Here is a 22,810-nt window from a genome sequence, read left to right as displayed (position 1 = left end):
TCGCTGCCTTGTTTGTTTATAATTTCAATACTTCAAAGTTTCCCATATGTGATTGAACGTTGTTCGGAGTATGATGCATTTCAAGGTAGAAATAAACATTTTTGTAACAATATATATATATATATAATGAAATGATCTATTTTCGTAATAACATGAATTAATTTAATCCAATAAATTAATGATTAGAAAAATAAACAACAAATGGGTAAAAAATAAATGTACAAAGAGCATAAGGAATACCATGACGCATTTTTTACACCAACAAACAATTTTCTTCTACAATTTCGTAACCTATTGGATCAATCCAGAAACAAAAAATAATAATAAAAATAAAAATTGATGAACCAGGAGAATCTGAATAATCGAATTCGCAGGAGAGATTTACTTTACCTGAAAACAAAGAATCGTCGCAATGCAATTCAATTTTAATTGCTCAACGCAGCGAAACCGCCGCTCATCATCTGCTTGAACTCGTTGAAATCGACCTTGCCGTCGCCGTCGGCGTCCACTCTCTTAATCATCAATCTGCAGTCGTCGTCGTTCTCTCCGCCGTGGCTCAGCCCCAGAGACGCCAGCACGGATCTCAGTTCATCAACGGTGATGAATCCGTCGCCATTCTGATCGAACACATTGAACGCCTCTCTCATATCCTTCTCCTCGTCGCGCTCGTCCATTATTAGTGTCCTGTACAGCGCTCCGAACTCGTCGACGTCGACGCAGCCGTCGCCGTTGGCGTCGATCTTCGAGATCATCTGGCTCAACTCCTCGTCGGAGATCGGGATTCCGATGCTCGCCAACGAATCGGTGAGTTCCTTCACAGTGATCCTCCCGTCGCCGTTCTGGTCGAACATCTGGAAGACGCGAGCGAGGTCGTTGGCGTCCATTGTCCGGCGGCGGTTTGGCGTTGAAATCAGGCACGAAATTCCTTCCTCTGCGAAAGAAGTCAATCGATCGAGAGAGGATTTAGATAGGAATTCGTGTGGCGTGTGATGTGCGTGCTCGGCGAGAAATCCGGGAATAAATCGGAAACGTGAGGGCGGTTCGCATGATCATCTTTCCACCGCCATTGATTAAAACGCGTTGCTATAATTGTGGAGACCCTTTTTTAATTATTAAGGAGTTGTGGGGCCGATTTGCAATTTTGCTTTGCAAACAAGGCAAGTAACCGTTGATAGCGCGATGGATAGGCAGATAAAGACGTTTGGTGTGTTTTTTGGGCTGTCACAACAATACTAATTAAATAAAAGTATTAATAGTAATAAATAGAGAATCTGTCGACCTGAAATAAAAATAAATTAAATATAAATTTATCAGGTAACATTTGATATTATTATAAGGTGTGTTTGGATGCTGTCTTGGTTTGACTTTATAGTGTGTATTATTATTAATTTTTTTTTAAATATGTTTTTTATTTAAAATATTATATATACATATATATATATAGTAGATTCAAAATTTGACCCGTTAAAATTTGCTAAAAAAAACTCATTTACAGAGCAAATAATTTGATTAATGAACACAAACTTCAACAAACTGTATTACTACATGCACCAGACTGTGTGCATTCATATAATATACATTATGCACATAAACTAAGAACATATTCATATAGGCTTATACAACACAATTAAACAGTGTTGTTGTAAAATTATTTTTGACAGAGTAGTTGTAAGCCAGACTGTTGCTGCATTGAGTGAGAGTTGCCTGTAGTTTCATCGGAAGAATCTTTGTGCTCACTAAACTCGTCATCTTCTTCACAATCAAGGTCACTTAAACCTTCTGAGAATTCTTGATCGCCAAAAATTCCTGCTTCAATATCGTTTGTTGAACATTCTGTCCTTGGAGGATCAAGAATTGATTTAGGGTCCCTATCAGCTGGATCGCCATAGAGTGCGACATGCCGGTAATATAATTCTAGTTCCTTCTCAGCAATAGCAATGAAATGCCTCACAGACTCCAACGATTGTTCATATTTCGACTTTTCCAGAGCCTGAAGAAGATGAAATCGATAAAGATGAGAAGCACAGCAAGAAAAATAGCTATTGGTGTTCAGGTCGAATCCAGAGCTCAAACATGCAAAAGGTTCACAAGAATCCGGAGACAAATTTTTAGAAGGCCAAAGAAAATCTACACCCACCATAGCTCTTAGTGAACACTAAAGTTGTTAGTGATCTAGAGAAAATAAACTCGACTAAAGTTAGGATGATCAACAAATAGTTGCGACGACTAAATATCAATAATTTGATGATGTACACATTCATTAACAGCTAAAGAGTTACTGAGAATTGAGATAGTAACTAATTTAACTTTGGGAAACATACCCGTTTCTTAGATAGTGTATCAACTGGTGACATGACCTCTGGTTGCACGTAGTTCTTTCCTCGATAAAAAATTACAGTATCGTCTCCGATTATCTGGATTGGAATTCCGCCACTCAACCTAGCAATCTCAACCGTATATTCTTGTACTTGGCCGGGTTTGCAAGGTTTGAAAATGACCTTGACAGTTTCGTGTTTCTTCCAGTGCAGATGCATATTTAGTATAACCCCTCCAAATACTCCTCTCCGGCCAACTGGAACATAATTGGACCTTTTCTGAGCCATCTTCTTCATATAGAATCGTTCTTCGCCAGTTAAAACATGGGGTTCGACGGCAGGCCCCTGAGCTTTGGGAACTTCATATCTTTTCAGCCTTTCAACTAATAAAGCCTCCTTGATCTTAGCCTGATTTTAAAAATAAAAATAAAAAAAAATAAAAAAAAATAAAAAAGAAAGAAAAAAACAGATCAAAAAGGATCAAACACTAAACAGTTCTCTGTTTGCAAAAGCATGAAAGAAAATAAATACACACATATTTAGAACTGCAGAACAAATTGACTCAAAACACAAACAGCATGCTGTCACAAATAAAATGTCAAGCTGAAATTTTCCATACTATAAACGAAAATAGATTTTGAAAGGCTGGCTATTCAATAATGCAACATGACTTATAAGTTCAAATGTTCAATTCAACCAACATACAAAATTTGGTCATCACCTACACCCACATCCATTTCAACAGATTGAAACAATTCTTGGTAGAAGCTCTTCTTCCCCAGCACAAACAGTAAATAATATTTAGTGGTTGATTGATTAAACTTCTATATCAAAAGTGTAAACCAAATGGTCTCACAGACATGATTAAAATTGACCGTAAGAAGTTTTCAGCATATACCTTTTCAAGTTTGCACTTGATCCTCTCCTCCGCATTTGCAAACCTCTGCCTCTTCTTCTTGCCTTTGATTCCAAGCCTTCTGGGATCTCTCTTATTGGCAGACTTCCTCATTTGCTTCTCCCTCTTCCGTTTAAGCTTCAGCCTCTTCTTTGTCATCCATTTCTCCTTCTTTGGGGGATCAATTTCATGTGTCTCAAACTTGGGGTTTCCCTGCGGCGATATTACCAGACTCACTGATCCATGACTGATGCCTCTCATTTGACGAAAACAAATACCCAAGGGATGCTGTTGCTGCTGCCACCACAGCCTTAGAACAGTAAAACTTGGTTCTGGTTTCCGAGCCATTTGCCTAATAAAAATCAAATAGAACCACAAATGCTTAGTCACCTTAGGCTTTAGCTACATTACAGCATACTATCGGTTATGCACACTTGAACAACAGTTCATTACAGATATGGAGGGAAGTACCTGAGATAGAGCATCTGCCGGATAACTGTTGGCGCTCCACTGAGGCTTCTGAGCAGAGGTCTTGCCATTGCAGACTTTGCCTCACCATAGAGAACAGAGCTGTAAAAATGAGTTAGCTACAACCCACCAATCATCAGGCAAGCAGCTACAATTTACTTGGCTCAACCCAATCCATCAGCAGGCGACAACCAGGAAGGCACCAACAAGCTGTTTAACGCACATCATATAAAAACAATAAATTGTCATACACGATATTCACAGAATTAGTTTTAAGAAAATTACATAATAAATTTCAAACAATAGATTTCACAATAAACAAAATTATACATATTAGTTCATCAACATAAACATCAAGCTTTTTTTAAAATCTCGGAACTCCAATGTTTAAATGCACAAACACAATAATTTATCATATTATTATCGAAATACTTTTCATTTCCTTCTCATTCCTCTTTACTAATGTGCAATTTCCTTCTGATTCCTCTGTAGTCTTTCACTAATATGCAAAACATTAGATCATTCGGTCAACAAGGCTATAACTTTAGAACTTTTGATCTTCCATGTCTACATTAACAATTTGATTTAGATATTTGATAGTATTTCAAGCTGCAAATAATATGAAGCCAAAGTCACAGAGATAACTTCAGTCACATTAAAAATGTGTCTGGCTAGAACTAATCTAGTAAACACCTAAACCAATTCCATCAAAAGAAACAGAAAGAGTGAACCCACCAATCCAAACAAGAATGCACAGATATCAATCTAAAATCAACACAATAATTTAAGTACCACTAACATCAAACAATTCAAACCCTAAATACAGTAAAAGCCGGCATTGAAAATTTGGTAACAGAAAATCATTTTCAAAAATAGTGTAAGGATCAAACTTACGGAGCTTCCGACGAAATTGCAGCAGAGGAAAACGGTAAGACGCCGACGACTAAGCTGCAGTGTCTTGAAGGACAGGCGATAAGACTGACGACAGAGAAGAAGAATAAGAGAGTAGGAAAGGAATTTACAGAAACGAAACTGGGAATTCACAGATAGAAAAGAGAAGAGGAAGAGGACGAGAGGTGGGAGCTATTCATTGAATTTCCATAGCTAGGGGTACACTTGCTCGCCCAGTTATGAACCGGCCGGTCCAAACCTAGTCTCGAGTTGAAGATGTCGTACCTGACCCAATCGCCGGTCCAGAGTCCAGACCCGTACACTAGACTTGCCCATTAAATAGGGTGTTTTCTTACAATGAGAATCAATTTAAAATTGGGTGGACCGATCACTTAGGCCCAACTCCTTTTTCATAACGCAAGACTGAAGAGCATTCTTATAAAAGAGTAGTAGTAATAGTTTTGTGTGAAAATATATTAAATATTATTTTTTATATTATAAATACAATTTTTTATATTTAATTTTTTAAAAATACTTACATTTATAAACATAAAATAAACAAATATGCTTTTGAAATAATTTAAATTCATTACTGTGTAGATTAAAAAAACAATTGTAATTGAATAGGTAGTTTGTTCACTCAAATAATTTTTTTTTTTCACCATTCTTAATATATATATATATATATAATGTTTATATTATCTTATTTTATAAAAATCAACAATCAACAATAAAATATTAGTAATTATTATTTTTCTTTAGCATCAAGATTGTATGTGTTGCTTGTACTTATTTAGTGTATTGAAAGTACTAAACAATAACATAAAGTATTAAATTTTTTTCGTATAAACTTAAATTATCATTTTTATTATTTTTTTATTTTAATAAAAACAATTATACACTAGTTTGGTTAAGGTCATGAGTTCAAACTTTGACTTCTCTAGATCTTACCTATCACACACGATTTGTTTAATGTGATTTATCTTGTCGAACTTAGTTTACAAACTATTAGATTCGATTGGAATTTACTCAGAGTCCATATTATCAAAAATAATAATAATCATATATTAATATCAATTAATTAATACTTTAAAATGCGACGGGGAATATCAAATACTCTCTCAATCACAAAACTATAGTCTTAATTGAGTTGGGCATGAGATTTAAGAAATATTGATATTATATTGGTAATTAGTAAAAAATATAGATAAAAGATTTTTTTTTTTTTTTTTTTTTTGCTCTTGTGAGTGTATTAGTGTAAAAGGTAGTGACAATTGTGTAATAAAAATGAAAAGGCAAAGGTAGTTTTATGGAGATATGGTTATTTATGAAAATAAAACTGTTGTTTTGGGACGAACAAAAATGGTAAACAAAACTATTATATTGGGACGGAGAGAATTTGATTTTTAATACTTATAAAATTATTTTAATTTTTTTTAAAACTCCAGAAATCTTAATTCAAATAAATTCTATATAAATTATTTGGTTGTAATTTGAAATGGGATATTATTTGACTTTTTATTTAAATAATATTTTGATATTATATATTCCATCCGTCCCGGCGGAATTGAACTATTTGATTAGTGACACGGTATTTAAGGTGAAGATGTTTAATTAGTTAATAATTATTATTATATTATTGTTTTGTATAATTAATAATATTTATAATTTTAAAGTAAATTTAATATATATGATTAAAAAAATTAAAATATATGTTTAAATATTTAAAAATTATATAACAATTAAAAAATATATGCAATATGGATATAATTTTGTAGAGAATAAAATATTCTAAAATACAAGTAAATAAAAAAAAAATATTTTTGTTTATTTATAATTAAAATAAATCAATTATATAAAAGATGTGTAGTTTTAAAAATAGATAAAAATATTTATTTTTTTTGAAGAGAGGTGTAGAAATAAAGGGATTTTGAGTGGTTCATTTATGATGTTGTATGTTATATAGTTAATTAAGTTGATTTATATTTGTTAAATATATTTTGACTTAATAATTTTTATCAAAAATAGAAAAGTGTCAATTGTTACGGAACAGACAAAAATGAAAATACTGTCAATTGTGGTGGAACGAAGATAATATATTTTTTTAAAAAAATATATTTTAATTTAAAATAATATAGTATAAAATAAATAATTTAAATTTAATTTAAAATCAAATTAAAATTGATCTATAATTTCGACAAAAGAAATTTTATTTAAATGATGACAAAGGAGGAAAGGAAGGTATAAATTTATATATATATATATATATATATGTATTGTGTGATATGGTGATGAGGGAGAGAGAGATACTGATAATGATGCATGCGTGCAAAAGTGTACAAAAACTGAATCTAACATTATGAGATGCACACATCACATGATCATTGCATAATATTAACCCTCACCCTCTATTATTTTTATTTTTGTTCATTTTACATAATTAATTATTTTTTTAAAATATAATTATATATTTTAATTATATTTTAAAATATATAATTTATAATTTTTTATTTTAATTAAACTATTAATCATTTTAATTTTAATATATAATTATTTTTATTAAATCATAATTATTTATATTAATAATTTTTTTAATTAATTATTAATTATTCAATACATAAAATTTTGTACTTAAACTAAATAGAACAATATAAATGAGACGATGGAAATATATATATATACTTCATTCGCCCCAAAGTTAAAAAAAAAAAAAAGTTTTTTAAGATTTTATAGTAAATTAAAAATTAATATTATTTTATTAGTTAGTAAAATTTGTTGATATTTTTGTCTTTTAACTTTATATATAAAATAATTGTATGTTTATTAATATATTTGTAATTTAAATAAAATTTAAAGATATTTTGATATTAATGTATGATAATATTTAATTAAAATAAAAATACCTTAAAATATAAAATGCAAAAATAATAAAAATAATATTTTAAATTAAAAATAATTGAAATATATTTTTTAATGATATTAAAATTTGAAATCTCTATTTTTTATTTTTTATCTTTTTCGATAACGTGGAAATCCGCAGCCGCTACCCGAAAGTGCGCACTGGGTGAACCTTCGGCCGAATCTAATACCTTGCAAATCAGGCCCGACCGAAAAATTTGAAACCTCTACTCTTTTCGTGTACTTTGGATATAAGAGATCAATGGTGTAAAACTTTGATTAAGGGATTTTACTTCTAATTGAATTTTTGTCTCTAAAATATTAAATTGAGTATTTTTTTTATAATATATTAAACTTTAATTTTATATTTAAAATATTATATATAATTATTTAGATTAAAATTTTATACGGCTTAAAATCTAAATTTAAAATCAAGATCACACAGTACACAATTGTGTGTTTCTTTTCTGAAATTATTTAATTTGAATATTTATATTTTATTTAAATAATTTCTAATAAAAAGGTTGTTTTTACACACAAAATACTCTTCTCCTTCACCCTAGTATTTAAATAAAAAAGTAAAAATAGTTATAATCCCTCAGTCCCATTGAAAAGATAACCGTTTGCTTTTTGTAAATAGAGTTTTGAATAATAATATTATATTGAATTATAGTAAAAAATAAAAAAATATCCCTATTAGTATGGTGTAATATAAAAGAATGACATTTGTGTAATATATTGTAAGTTAAAAGGATATTTACTATGTTAAATAAGTAGTACAATTACTAAATTAGAAAATGATAACCTTGTTTTGGAATGGATAAAAATGAAAAATTATAACCTTTTAATGAGACGAAGAGAGTAAAATAATTTTTTCTGATAATTTCAGTTAAACAAACACGGGTAAAATTGGAGTTTGCTTGGTTTCCACCTCAAAATAAAATTTAATTCCTATTATTAACCAGGACAAAAACATATTGGAGTTTTTTTATTTTATTATTATTATTTATGAATATTGCATTAAATATACTCATTTTTTTTTTCATAACAATCTATCAATTTTTTCATTTTAATTCGTCTCATAACAAAGTATTCATTTTTTTTAATAACTATACTATCTACCTAACATTACAAATATTCTTACAATTTATAATATATTACATAAATATCATAATTTTTATATCACACAATACTAATAAAGTTATTTAAGTCATTTATACTTTATTTATACTATATCATAATATAATACTCCCTTCGTCCCAAACACCGTGCAACATTTCTTTTTTGGTATGTTTCAAACACCCTGCAACATTTCCAAATAGAAAATAATTAATTATACTTAATATCTACCCCACATTTTATCCGATCACATCACCAAAATAAATAAATAAAATATACATTTATCTCTCAATCACATCACCTAATTTTTAAATTATCCTACTTAATACTACCCACCTAAAAACCCGTGTCCAAAACAAATGTTGCACCTTATTTGGGACGGAGGGAGTATTAATATTTTTAAAATTACGTGCAAAAAGCAAATGAATACTTAGTTATGAGATGAAAGATATATTTTTCTTGGTCTTTAATTTTATATCTTCTTTGTTCTAGAACTATAGTCTTAGTTGGATTGAACACGAAATTTAAGAAATATTAATATTACATTGATCATTGATAGAAAGTATGATAAAAGATTCTTTTGTCCGGTTGAGTGTATTAGTATAAAAAATAGTATCATTTGTATAATAAAAATGAAAAAATAGAAGTATTTCTACGGTAATATGGTTATTTATGGACATGGGACATGAGATTATTGTTTTGGGACGGAAAAAAATGATAAACAAGACTATTATATTGAGACGAATAAAAATGCTAAACAAGATTATTGTATTGGGACTAATAAAAATGATAAACAAAATTATTGTATTAAGGACGGATGAAGTATTATTCTTTTTGTAAATTGCAAAATACATACTCGATCATTCAATTGTGTATTAATTTGACCGACAACGGTTTTAAAAAAATATGTACAAATAAAAACATTTATTCTTAGAAAAAATAATATTTTTTACTAAAAAAAACAAAAATAAATCTAGTAATACTCTCGTTGTCCTAGATAATTTATCCATTTTAGCAGGTCGTTTTAAATATTATATAATTAATAATTATATTAATAAAAATAATTATATAATTTAATTAAAATAAAAAATTTTAAATTTTAAATATAAGTAAAATATATTTATATATTTTTTTTAAAAAAAATAGATTATGTAGAACCGATCAAAATAATAATAATAAAAAAACTAATTATGTGAAAAGAAAATATAAATTTAAAATTCAAATCAAAATTAAATAAAATTATTATTATTTTTTTCAATAAGTTTTGGGGATTTGGGTAGGGTAAGAATAAGGGGTAAAGAAAGGTAAACCCCCGTGGGATTTGGGGGTACGAAACGAAAGGAAGAGAAGAAACCCAAACCTCATTCCCATTGTAAGAAGCAAACTCAACACAAAAAGAAGTGACCACTGCGCATCATATATAGATACAGATATAGATACACTCATACACTAACTAAAAGAATCCTCTCTCTCTCTCTCTCTCTCTCTCTCTCTGCCACACTGTTTCATCTGTTCCCTCTTTCCTCGACACACACCCTTTCTCTCTCTCTCTATATATATAATTCGATATGTATTTTTCATTATTCTCTCATTTCCACGCAATTTATTCTTATATTTTTATTTTTTTTTTCTCACATAATTTATTTATTTTTTTAAATATAATTATATATTTTGATCTTATTTTAAATTTCAAATTTTATAATTTTTAATTAAATTATTTAGTTATTTTAATCTAAATCCATAATTATTTTTATTATATAATAATTATTTTTATTAATACACTTTTTAATTATTTATTAATAACATTTTACCTAAATTTATGTATCTACCGTAACAGGCCCATAATAGATGGGACGGAGGGAGTACTAATTTAATAATCTCTTCTTGCTTCACTTATTTAAGCAGAGTTCATACTCAATTAACAAAATTAATTAAGAAACAAAGATTTGTGAATTGATGATGATGTTGTTTTAATGTCTACGTCTTAAAATGATATTTGATGAGACCATAATTTGAATAGTAAAATAAAAAAAATAAATTAAAAAAACACATTCAAGGTGTGTTTGCTAATCACTTGTATCTATCCTTCCTTAGTCTCCTGTAACATGAGCGTATTACTGTAAATATGAGAATTTAGTTAAAATATAATTAGTAAATAATTAAGAAATATATTAGTAAAAATAATTATAGATTAGGATTAAGATAAGTAAATAATTTAATTAAAATTAAGAAAATTATAAAATTTAAAATGCGATTAAAGTGCATAATTATATTTTCGAAAATAGAAATGACAAGTTACATGGGATGGAGAAAAATAAAAAATAGAGACAAATTATGTGGGATGGAGGGAGTATATTTTTTAATTTAAATTTTTAATACTCCCTCCTCCGTTTAATTTCTATTATTTTAAAGTATATTTGCACGGTTTTTTAAGTGATTGTTTTTTTGTTATGAATTAACAAATTTACCTTTAATTGTATGGTAGAGATTAAAAGTAATAAATGAATGGAGTGTAAAAATATAAAATTTGTATTTAAAAAATAAAATAAAATAATATAAAATTTGTATTTAAAAAAAATATGACAATAATTATTGAACGTCCCAAATAAAAAAATAAAATATTAATTTATGGACGAAGAAAATAATATATTTTTCTTAAAACAACATAAAAATTATTATTTTTTAAAATTTTCTTTTTAAATAAATAAATAAATATATATATATATATATAGAGAGAGAGAGATAATTGTGAGTGAGTGGAGTGTGATGGAGTGACTCGCGCACAACACGCAACCCCCAAACATAAAAAGCAAACAAATCTTATTCTTATTACTCTGCTCACCTCTTCCCCTCTGTTCTTTTCCCCACCCCTCTCTCTCTCTCTCTCTCTCTCTCTCTATATATATATATATATACACACACATAAAACTAATGTGGCTAATACATACTACTATTAACTGAGATTAATTACCAAAGGCTTTAACAATTAATTAATTAATTAAAAGAAGCAAAATAAATAAATAAATAAATAAATGTATATATATATATCTACTATGGTTTCCCAGTACAATTGATTGTGCGGGTTGAAATCAACACATTTTCATTTCACGCCTATCATAATGAATACTATAAAATAATAATAATAATAATAATAATAATTGAAGAGTTGACTTTAGGTTGGTTTGATAGTATTAATTTGTCCAATATTTGCCAATAATTGTGAAACCAGCTAGTAGATTTAGGTCCCATCGCTACTCACAATTACTACATTTTTGCTTACTACTACTACTACTACTACTACTACTACTTGTGTATATCTATCTATCTATCTATATATCAATTCTTACCTATGTGTGTCCAATCTTCTTTATCTCTAATTTATCTTTCTTATATAGTTTAGTCACCAATAATCACACTCAATAAATATGTTTTAGTTATTTTTTTATTTTGTAGAGTAAACAAAATAAACTAGAGAAATTGCATTTACTAGTTACTCGAATGATTTTTTTTGCACTTGAAAAGGCAGTAATAATTATATATGTGATCTAAGAAAATAATTACAAGGAGGGTTGGAAGTAGGCTAAATTTAGGAAAAAGATTTACTGTCAAATCTTAAAGAAGAAAAGAAAGAGGGTGGGGTGGGGTGAGGTGGGGTGTGGATGGATGTCTCATCATGATCACAACATCTATCATCATAATAATTTCACCTTTGCTTGAATCTCATCTCATGCAATCAATTCTTTGTCTGAAAATTCAAAATAACACATAGAAGAGACATGCATTAATTAAAAAGCTTTTAATTTGCATGGGCAGAATACAAGTAAGACTTGTGTGTCTTTCCCCTTTTTTTATTTTTTATTTTTTTTTTCAAAAAGAAAAATAAGAAAAAAATCAAATCAACATTTACACACTACACTATGCTTACAATCGATGATACAATAGAAAAGAATAGATATATATATATATATATATAAATGTGTGTCTTTAAGGAATGCCACTCCAAGACTCCATTGCAAGCACCGATTCATGTGCTCTCCTCACTTAATTCATTCATTACCATTTTCAATATTTTTTTTTTTAAAAAATAAAAATCTAATATCACCACCCCCACCCCACCCCACCCCACGCCATTCCATTTCCACCGGGGTTTAATTTCTTCCTTTATTTTTTCTCTCCATTTTGGGTGCCTATAAATACATGGGCTTCGCCTCCCACTTACGCATACACAGATAGATACATATACAGTGTATGTAAGTATTCTCTGTGTACGTTTGTGGTGGTGGTGGTGGTGATGACGACGAGTGAGGGATTCTTGCTGGAGAAGCAGGGCACGTGCATGCTCACGTGATTGGCATTGCATTGCACTGCACTGCACGTGCTCCCCTTCTCCAACACGTGTTCCTCGCTCTCTCCGGCTGCCTGCCGTTCACCGATGATCTCCTGCGGCGGGAGCAGTGCTCCCAGCCAATGGCGTGCGCGCGGTTCGTACTCGTTTTAATTTGAAGATAAGATAATAATACTAATTATTATTATTATTATTAAAATAAGTTTCTCATGCAGCATCAATTTTGAACCTACTTAAAAAAAATAAAAATTTAAGGAAATGCACTGTTAAGGTCGTTGTCTTGTTTTCCTTTTTCTTTTTCTTTAATTATTTTATGTTTTGAAAGAAGAAACAAAATAAAGAAAAGATGTTATATTTGAATGTATGTACAACTTTAATTTCTAAATGTTAACATAGAATGATCATTATAAAAAATAAAAAATAAAAAAAATATTTATTACTCCATTTTAATATTTTACTATATTTAAATTGGTAATTTGAAGCTGTAAAAATTGACAGTGAGATGTGTTTATTGGTAAACTCAAAAGAATATACATATCCGCAAGCAAACCAAACTGTTTCTGTACTGTACTTGATTATTATTATTCTTATTATTCTTATTATTGTTACTGGATGCAGTCACAGTCACCTCAATGTTGGGATCAATACAAACAACACTATAAATATGTAATCTAACAAACTAAAAATAAATAAAATAAATACCAACAATAATACTATAATCTATGTATCCATCCTACAAGAAAAAGAGTTTATTAGTATCAGTACATTGATTTATTCATTCTACCTTTGGGATGATTAGTGAACTCCTGTGAATGGAGGATGAACACATACATACATACATATACATACAAAACAACTATATATATATATCTATACATTAATGGAAAACCAATATACAAAACCACACACCACCAACAAACAATTTGTGTACCTGTACCAGGATCTTCATCGATCCATCCATCCATCATCACAATTCACAGCTACAATCTGATTCATTCTCGATGCTCCAAGAAATTCCATCCATCCATGCATCCCCAGATCAGATTAGAGGTCGCCGAGTTTCGGAGGCTGCGATTTAAATAGAAACTCAAATCAACATCGATGATCGTCGTAAAGTTTACATCGAAACAAACTAACTAATAGCCGTCGAAGATGTCGGGATGGATACCTTCTTAAGAGGTGTTTTCGAAGTGCTTTCTGTTGCAGGTTTTAGTATGTCGAAGGAGCAGACCAGCGATTCGTCCACCGTCAAAAGAGCGCCGACATTGTCGAATTCTCCGCCATAGTTTGGAGCTGAAAATACCGTCACAAGTCGCCTTTGAGCGAAAAATTCATATCCATCCTCCACAACCTGCAGGAAAATAATCCGTCGAGCAGATAACTAAACCGTTTATGCGATTCAAATGTGATAATATGTGAAATTATGTACCTGATGACCCCTACAAATGAGGTCCAAATCATTTTTTTCCATAAACTCGGCAACGGCATCGGGGCCAAAAGTACACGAGACGCCCCTGTCGCTATCACCCCAGCCCGACACCCGGGGGTCAGGATCGGACCAAAGCAAATCACAGAGGAGACCGCCGTCAGGAATCTCAGTTGGCCTCGCAATCTCTTTGATTGCATCCAAATCTTTCATCTCTGGAGAGAGTCCGCCGTGCATGCACAATATTTTTTCATCGATGAGTGCGGCCACGGGCAAGCAATTAAAGCATTCGGTGAATATCTTCCATAGCCTGACGTTGAATCGCCTCTTGCACTCGTCGTAGAATCCATAAATGCGGTTGATTTTGGCATCCTCGTGGTTGCCGCGCAAGAGGGAGACTCTGTCGGGATACCTTATTTTGTAAGCCAATAGTAAGCATATCGTTTCTAAACTGTGCTTGCCCCTGTCGACGTAGTCTCCGAGAAATAGGTAATTTTCTGTAGGCGGGTATCCGCCGTATTCCAAGAGTCTCAAAAGGTCTTGGTACTGTCCGTGTATATCACCTGTGAGAAAGTAGGTTAAATAAAAAAATTAGTCAAAAATATAGCATAATTACGACGAACTAACACGGAACATTGTAGTGAAGTTGAATTGCAGAAGAAGCAAAAATTATATATCTATGAATGTCATGAAAAGCAAAATGAAAAAGACACTTAACCCCAAAGTAGGTATCTTCAATGGATGTGACCACATTTCAACTTCGGAAACTTAAAAACATGAAGCCATCGATGTGCTAAAGAAAGAAAACTCGATTGATTTATATATTCATTGCAACAGCTATACCTTCTTCCATTGAATAACACTTGTTTATAAACAATTTTACAATTTCTTGATATTCCCAGCTTGAGAACCACGACGGATGGCGCATAAAGAATGCCTTAACCATTTCACTTATGCTCACATTTTGAAGAAAAACAGAACATCATAGCGTCGCAAACAATATCAAATAATCATATTGTAACATTGCTTATCCAGCTGCAATGTAGAAATGGTTTCGACAGGGATCTGAAACTTGAAATTCTAAATCATGCCATGCAAAGTCTTTAAAAAAAATGATGGTGAATCACAAAAAACAATCGAAAAAGAAGATCATGACCAAACCATTTCGACACATTAGCATCATTAAAGCAGGCAGCAATAACAAGAACATCATATCGAATATCCAAAACAAACTGATTCAATTGTAACAAAACCATGATTAACCATTTAACGAATGATCAATAACCATGAGTGGAATCAAATTAAACCTCGTGAAATTGCAGACCTTCAAAGAAGTATCACTAAATTTTTCACATCCCTATTGAATCTCTATCAGAAAACAGCCAAACTCGCCATTCCCAAATACCAACAACCTTCTCCCCATCCCATCCAATGGCGCAAGTGAATCAATCAAATTAAACATCAAAGCAAAATTAGCAAATGGTGGTAGAATATTATGATTCAAAGTGCAAACAGGGCACGTTTTCTGCAACTCGTATTTTAAATTCATATGATTAGAATTAAAAATTCAACGATTGTGGTTTTGAGCCTGTAGATATTACAGATAATCTCTATTCGAAACAAAACCCTAATCCCCCAAAAAGCAGGACATTCCCAACGACGGTAACGTGATACAATAACAAGAATTCACAGAATAACTTATATATAAAGAAGGCGATAAACAAAACCATAGCGGAGAAAATAAAGGAAACGAACCGCAGATCCTGATCGGGGCATGGAGCTGGAGAAGCATAGGCTGCGACAGGAAGATTTGTCTGGCGTTGACGCAGAGCTGCCGGATCTCCGTCTCCGAGAGCTGCACCTGTTTCTTTCCTCTCCCTTCCACAAGGCGCTTAATTATGTCATCCAACGCCGCGGCGTCCATCATCCCCTCTATCGACATCATCTTTCCCAATTCCCAATTCCCTCCTTCCAATTCAGAAAGAGGACAGCGCTGAATTCGACAGATTCTTGGGGGATTCCAATTCAAGCAATCGATGATTGTTTTTCCGCCTCAAATTGATAGGTTAACAGATCGATGCAATGGGCCTTGTTTGGGGTGTGGAGACGAGCTGATCATCTGGATGGATCATCCATGTCGCCCCGTTGATACGTCCTCTCCCCGATTTTTGTGGGGAGAAAATACCGAAGGTGAATAGATAATGGGTATTTCGTAAATTTTCATTTTAATCCCTCTAGAGTTGCTTAGTGTTAAGTTCGGTCCTTTCCAAATAACGATAAATTGTAAAAATACAAAAAATTATAGACATTAGATCAACAGACTCATGATGATTTCACTAAATTGAACAAATCACGATCTTTAATATATTGAAGTAATTAGATTGTGTTAATTTAAAGTCGCATAAAACACTCTTTTTGTGCAAAAATCTAAATTATGTAAATTTATACAAATAAAAAAATAAATATCTTAAATAATTTTTTTTGAATAAAATAAATAAATTAATAAATAAATAATTGATCAAGTTTTATTTTTATATTTTTTTTATAAAAATTAGATAACAATTTATTTAGAAAACTATAAAATAAATAATTAATCAATTATTTTTTATTGTTATATAAAAAAAAACCATTTAATATATTTACTTTTTTTATTTGTATAAACATTGTATAATTACGTTCTTATTTACATTCAAACATCAGTTTTGAACGAAAAAAATATTTTCCGCAAATTTTACGTTAATACAAAGAAGTTTCTCGTAATAAATACAATACAAAGTGTTTTATACATTTTTACTAAAACACAGTGAGGTGCCGTATAATTTACCTTTATTATTATCATTTTTCTTAACTAACAAAGTTTCCCTTTCAAAGGAAATTGGGCCTATAAATAACAAAGTGGAGGCCCAAAACCTTTGCCGGGCTTTCTTTATTCGAGACCTCTTTCGATATCATTAATTCCAAAATTTTCCAACTCAAACGGGCTCAACGAGCGGGCTTTAACGAGAGTGTCGCTATATTCTCGCACAACGGATGGCTTCGGGAGGCTATTCCCTTTGCTAAGGCTTCGATTTTTCACAATCATCTCTTCGCCGTGCATTTGAATAGCCCCGCCGTAGAGATGGGCCGACCCGTCGTCTTGTAGTTGCTCTTCGGAACCCGGCTTTTTTCGATAGATCATGTACAAGATCAGTTGGACAGAGCCCAATAAGAATCCAACGCCATTAGGTACCTAAAAATTTTAGTTAGTAAGGATAGTATTTGATTTATTGAAGTGTTAAAAAAAAATAATTAAACTATTATAGAGGTAGGAAATAAAAAGATTCATTTGAGGTGGAGTTATGAAAGTGTAGTTAATTTTTCAACGGTTATTAGAAAAATATCTTATAAATTATAATATAATAATGATAGCTGTGTTGTTTTGGAGTTTTATTTATTTTGTAAAAAAATAATTTTATTTTTTTTAATATATGTCATTCTATCAGTATTAAGAATATTTTTGTCATCAACACATACAAAACAAAAATTCTTTTTACAAATGGACGGAGGGAGTATATTTTATATGATAAAATCTTTAATTTCTTAAAAAATGTAATATTTTCTTTTATTCCCTCCGTCCGGTTAGAAAGTATTACATATTTTTATTTTGAGATATCCAATTACAAAGTAAATATTTTATTAAATACGTTATTTTTTTTTTCACAAATACCCTTACTTTACATCACATCATTACTTTTACACCAAAAAAGCAGTGGCAAAAATATCATTAAGTTACTTTTAACTATCCAGTATAATTAAAATACTATTATATATTTTTTAAACATCGCGCCAAAAGTAAATGTATACTTTGTATATGGACAAAGAGAGTATTACTTTTGTCAGGCTACGAAGTAAATACTCCCTCCGTCTCATAACAAAATATCCATTTTTTCATTTTAGTCTATCCCATAACAAAGTATCAATTTTTCCATTTTAGTCTATGCCATAACAAAGTATCTATTTCTTTTTTTTTTTTTTTAGTAATTGTACTATCTACCTAACATTACAAATACCCTTAGAATTTACAATATATTACACAAATGTCATTACCTTTATATCACACATACTAATAAAGTTATTTTAGTCATTTCTACTTTATTCTTACTATATCCCAATATAATACTAATATTTTTAAAACTACGTGCAAAAAATAAATGAATACTTCTTTATGGGACGGAAGGAATATTTATTTTTAACATAAAATTTAAGAAATAATAATATTTTAATTATAGGTTATAGTTAAAAATAATATAAAAATATTTTTGCCCTTACCTCTCTATGTAAACATAACATGTGATGATAAAGTAGAAATATTTTATAAAAAAAAAAAAAAAATATTTAATAAAATAATACTTTGTAATTTAACAATTCAAAATATAAATATATATAGTTTCTGATTGAACAGAGAAAATATATGTCAAACTAATATTCAAGCAATAATATATATATATATATTTTGGATATTTCGATGCTGCATTGGCAAATCTATTTTGAGTCTAGCAACAAATTTACCAAACTAATTGACTAACTATGATGTTAATAATTAAATGATACTCCCTCCCTCCGTCCCGTCTCATGTAATATGAGTTTATTACACGAGAATTTAGGTAAAATATAATTAATAAACAATTAAAAAATATATTAGTAAAAATAATTATAGATTAAGATTAAGATAATTAAATAGTTTAATTAAAATTTAAAAAATTTAAATTTTAAATTTTAAAATATAATTAAAGTGTATAATTAATTTTCCAAAAAAAGAAAATAACAAATTATGTGGGACGGACGAAATAAAAAAATAGAAACAAATTATGTAGGAGGAGGGAGTAATTAATAGAGTGGAATCTTCAATTTAAAAAAATAGTACCAGTTCTAAAATTTCAACACTAAATATATATATATATATATATATATATATTGGATGGTTATTATATTAATTGGATGGTAATAGGATATATTGTAGATTTACATCATATTTATATTATACTCCCTCCGTCCCATAAATATAGTTTTAATTGAATTAGGTACAAGATTTAAGAAATATTGATATTATATTGGTAATGAGTAAAAAATATGAATACAATATTTTTTTTTGTCCTTGGGAGTCAATTAGTGTAAAAAGCAGTGTAATTTTACAGTAATATGGTTATTTATGAATATGTGACTATTGTTTTTATAACGGACAAAAATGGTAAATAAGACTATTATATTGGGACGGAATGGAAGGAGTACTAATATAAATGATATACGAATTTATTATGAAAGTATAGAGGCATATATATATATATATAATTAATTATGAAAAGAATGAAGAGAGTATAGTAGAGTAGAGTACTTACTCCAATGAAGTAATCGGCAACAAGCACAGCATAAGCAGCCCAAATGCCGCCATTCAAAAACTGGAAAAATGACAGCAGAAATGGCATGTACTTCACGCTTTTCGTCCTTATCACTATCCTCTATCAATTCCAACAATTATTAATTACCATTTCAATTCAGTAATTAAAATTATATATAAATCGATCTATCTATGTACAGATGTATATATAACATTACCATGGCGGAGAGAGGGGCGGCGTACATTCCGATGGTTAATCCGGTGCAGATGAGGCCGACGACGGTGAGGCGGATGGCCGGCCGGAAGGCGGCCATTGTTACGGCCACTACGGCGCCGAAGAAGGCGACGTCGAGCGCGGCGACCAATTTGATTGACGAAACCCTAACTGATTTGGGGGCGTAGGCGAGGAAAATAGCGACGTAGACGATGTGTATAACCGCTCCGGCGCCGTTGACGGTGGCGACGAGGAGTCCGCCGGGCTTGATTATGCCGTAGAACGTCCAGAGACTGGTGCTCAGCAGCGTCGTTATGTACGGCAGACCTTTGAAATTCTCCGTCGACTTCTTCTTCACCACTTGCTTGAATGTCTTCCTGCAATTTATATTCAGAATTTATATTTTTACTAAATTATTTAAATATAATATATATATATATATATATATATATATATAAAAGACTTACAGTGGAGCGGCAAACATGAGTATGGAAATCACATTTCCTGTCAAATAAAAATTAACATATCTCAGTATTCATTATAAAAATTAAAAAAAATATATATATATTTTTTATGAATATATATTCTTAATTAGTTGTAACAAAATAAATTAAATTTTTTTTACCAATTATCCCAAGTATGAGGCTTAAGGTGGCCATGGAGAGGAAAGCAATGCAATAATCTGAATAAGTAAATAATAAAAAACATTAAAGAAGATGAGTAAGTGTGTGTAGCTTTTGAAGAGCTTTTTTTTAGAGTTGGCCACAGCATTAAATGAACTGATACATATAACCTTTTTGTACATTTCTCTAGGGATAAAATCGGAATTTTACCTCGACCCGTTACCAAACTTTAAATTTATTTCAATTTTATATTTTTATCGGCAACTATTAAAGCTATATGGAATAAAAATTTACGGAAAAAAAAAAAAATAAATACCAAATGTCTCATGAGTCATGTGGTATGTTTTTTATGTTATGCATTTTTTGTGCATATTTATCTACTTTTTAATTTAAAATATAAATAAAAAAGATTATATTTCAGTCATATATATTAAATTTACAATTACTATTCAAAATTAAATAAATTTTTACCATGTTTGGCAGGTGATTTGAGGTGTCGGGGGTTTGAACCTATGACCTCATGATCACAAATCCAACCCCTACACCACCAAGGACCACTATTTGATAATTTTGCTTCTATTTGTTGTGGATTTTACACTCAATTTTTTAAATTCATTATTTAAAAAAAAATCAAAAATTTAATATAATATTAAAAGTTATTTTTACATTCAAAATATAATATAATATCAAATCAAATAATTATTCTAATTTAAAATTATACTATTTAAAACTCAAAATCCAACTTTTATTCTAATATTATAGATAAATTAAATATTACTTCTTCAAATTATTATTTTACTCTCTCCATTCACAGTCAAGATTTGTTTTATTATTTTAATTTGTTCAAAATTAATATATCAAATTTATATTTTTTTTAGAAATTATAGTCCTCAAATATACTAAAATTCTTTATATCATATATATTATGAAAAAAATATAATCAATATAATTTAACTACATAATGAATTATCGACAAGGGTAAGTACTAATTATCATATAAACAAAATAGTAATATTTCAAAAAGTACTTTGAAAAAAGGACTGAGAATATAATAAAAATAGTCGTTGCAAAATAAACTACGTAATAAACTTTATATAATAAAAGCTGCAATGTTTGATGGGAATATTCGACACAATAATAAATATATATTTTTTAAAATTTTTTATGTCGAAATCTTTGTCATTTATATTTTTTTTATTTTATTTTTAGTAATAATAAATATATATTTTTAAAGAAATGAGATAAGGTGCAAGATTTTATTATGATAAGCCTTTTTAGTAACCAAAAAAGGAGTTTTTCAAATTCCCTATTTTAGGGAGGGCAAAAGTAGCCATCAAATCAATATAAATATATATATATATATATTAGGATAGATATTTCAAAAAGTACTAAAACCAAATAAAAAAAAATAATAATAAATAAATAAAATAAGACGTGAGGAAATAAAAGTGTACAAGCAATTATTGATTTAAATTTATTTATCTATTATTACAAATACAATAATGAATATTTTTTGCCTTTATATTACACATGCAATCATTGATGACTTCTTTCTCTGTTCCTTATGCCCATTTAGACATTAGGTTAATTTGTTTGGTTCTGATTTATTTGAATTTAATTATTTTATTTAAGATTTGATATAAAAAATATTTTATAATATAAAATATTATAAGTTCATTGAAAATTAATCTCCATAATTATTTCCACCCAACAATTGCAACATTAAATTTACATATGCATCTTTAATAAATTATTAATTTTACTTCTTATAGTTTTATACTGTCATATTTTAATTTTATGCTTATTTATTTACACAAGTAAATAGTTTATGTGACATTAATGTAAAATTTAACATAACTAAATTTACAACCAATATATTATCACACTACAAAATTTTAAATAACAATGATAATATATTTATTAATGGAATTTGTTGACTGGATCTTTTCAGTTAGTGTAGTTTGTAAACTATTTTATTCACATAAAAAATATATATATATATATATATAGCTACTGCAAATTCTACTAGCACTTTCTAAATAAAATCTCATAGAATGAAAAGTTGGATTGATGAATGATAACACAAAAGAGTTGAATTGTTTCAAGCAAATTCAGGGCTTGTCCACATAATTTTTTTTTTCCCCAAAAAATATCATATTAAATATTATTTAAATAAAAAATTTTAAACATTTAATTGTTATTATTACTTATGCGTTTTTAAAAAATAAAAAATAAAAATTGA

General features: G+C 29.4%; 4 protein-coding genes across 5 annotated transcripts; all 4 read right to left on the bottom strand.

Moving 5' to 3' along the window:
• Positions 1-157: 157 nt before the first annotated feature.
• On the bottom strand, positions 158-1,086 carry LOC127261118 (calmodulin-like protein 7). The gene is made up of 2 exons (XM_051289320.1): positions 391-1,086; positions 158-291 (listed from the first exon to the last, which is right to left on the bottom strand). Exon 1 carries the CDS (start codon positions 882-884, stop codon positions 426-428), a length of 459 nt encoding a protein of 152 aa, XP_051145277.1. The 5' UTR covers positions 885-1,086; the 3' UTR covers positions 158-291; positions 391-425.
• A 384-nt stretch (positions 1,087-1,470) lies between these two features.
• LOC127261403 (uncharacterized CRM domain-containing protein At3g25440, chloroplastic) lies at positions 1,471-4,777 on the bottom strand. Its single transcript, XM_051289747.1, has 5 exons — positions 4,573-4,777; positions 3,682-3,888; positions 3,214-3,562; positions 2,322-2,723; positions 1,471-1,990 (listed from the first exon to the last, which is right to left on the bottom strand). The coding sequence occupies exons 2-5, from the start codon at positions 3,747-3,749 to the stop codon at positions 1,649-1,651; spliced, it is 1,161 nt and encodes a 386-aa protein (XP_051145704.1). The 5' UTR covers positions 3,750-3,888; positions 4,573-4,777; the 3' UTR covers positions 1,471-1,648.
• Positions 4,778-13,656: 8,879 nt separating this feature from the next.
• On the bottom strand, positions 13,657-16,542 carry LOC127261336 (serine/threonine-protein phosphatase PP1-like). The gene is made up of 4 exons (XM_051289646.1): positions 16,113-16,542; positions 14,361-14,920; positions 14,100-14,282; positions 13,657-13,999 (listed from the first exon to the last, which is right to left on the bottom strand). Exons 1-4 carry the CDS (start codon positions 16,300-16,302, stop codon positions 13,976-13,978), a joined length of 957 nt encoding a protein of 318 aa, XP_051145603.1. The 5' UTR covers positions 16,303-16,542; the 3' UTR covers positions 13,657-13,975.
• A 574-nt stretch (positions 16,543-17,116) lies between these two features.
• LOC127261220 (bidirectional sugar transporter SWEET16-like) lies at positions 17,117-20,692 on the bottom strand. Of its 2 annotated transcripts, none has more exons than XM_051289467.1 (5): positions 20,571-20,692; positions 20,413-20,449; positions 19,950-20,322; positions 19,733-19,852; positions 17,117-17,586 (listed from the first exon to the last, which is right to left on the bottom strand). In XM_051289467.1, the coding sequence occupies exons 1-5, from the start codon at positions 20,602-20,604 to the stop codon at positions 17,284-17,286; spliced, it is 867 nt and encodes a 288-aa protein (XP_051145424.1). In that variant the 5' UTR covers positions 20,605-20,692; the 3' UTR covers positions 17,117-17,283. The 2 variants fall into 2 exon arrangements, with proteins under 2 accessions (XP_051145424.1, XP_051145425.1); XM_051289468.1 differs by having other exon boundaries at positions 19,733-19,792.
• Positions 20,693-22,810: the final 2,118 nt, after the last annotated feature.

This window comes from Andrographis paniculata, unplaced genomic scaffold (genome assembly GCF_009805555.1).
Source record: "Andrographis paniculata isolate CXL003 unplaced genomic scaffold, ASM980555v1 Contig62END, whole genome shotgun sequence".
Classification (NCBI taxonomy): domain Eukaryota; kingdom Viridiplantae; phylum Streptophyta; class Magnoliopsida; order Lamiales; family Acanthaceae; genus Andrographis; species Andrographis paniculata.
Note: the sequence above shows the minus strand (reverse complement) of the source record. Positions and strands in the feature narration are given on the sequence as shown.

Bases quoted from the DNA above. Each gene is read 5' to 3' on its own strand.
- LOC127261118 (XM_051289320.1), bottom strand. From the start codon at position 884: ATGGACGCCAACGACCTCGCTCGCGTCTTCCAGATGTTCGACCAGAAC.
- LOC127261220 (XM_051289467.1), bottom strand. From the start codon at position 20,604: ATGGCCACCTTAAGCCTCATACTTGGGATAATTG. The intron at 19,853-19,949 runs GTAATGTTATAT...TGGAATTGATAG, and splicing joins CCGCCCCTCTCTCCGCCATG to AGGATAGTGATAAGGACGAA. The intron at 17,587-19,732 runs GTAAGTACTCTA...TAAAATTTTTAG, and splicing joins TTGCCGATTACTTCATTGGA to GTACCTAATGGCGTTGGATT.
- LOC127261336 (XM_051289646.1), bottom strand. From the start codon at position 16,302: ATGATGTCGATAGAGGGGATGATGGACGCCGCGGCGTTGGATGACATA. The intron at 14,921-16,112 runs GTTCGTTTCCTT...ACTTTCTCACAG, and splicing joins TGCCCCGATCAGGATCTGCG to GTGATATACACGGACAGTAC. The intron at 14,283-14,360 runs GTACATAATTTC...ATTTTCCTGCAG, and splicing joins TCATTTGTAGGGGTCATCAG to GTTGTGGAGGATGGATATGA.
- LOC127261403 (XM_051289747.1), bottom strand. From the start codon at position 3,749: ATGGCAAGACCTCTGCTCAGAAGCCTCAGTGGAGCGCCAACAGTTATC. The intron at 3,563-3,681 runs GTACTTCCCTCC...GATTTTTATTAG, and splicing joins CGGCAGATGCTCTATCTCAG to GCAAATGGCTCGGAAACCAG. The intron at 1,991-2,321 runs GTATGTTTCCCA...CATCTTCTTCAG, and splicing joins ATACACTATCTAAGAAACGG to GCTCTGGAAAAGTCGAAATA.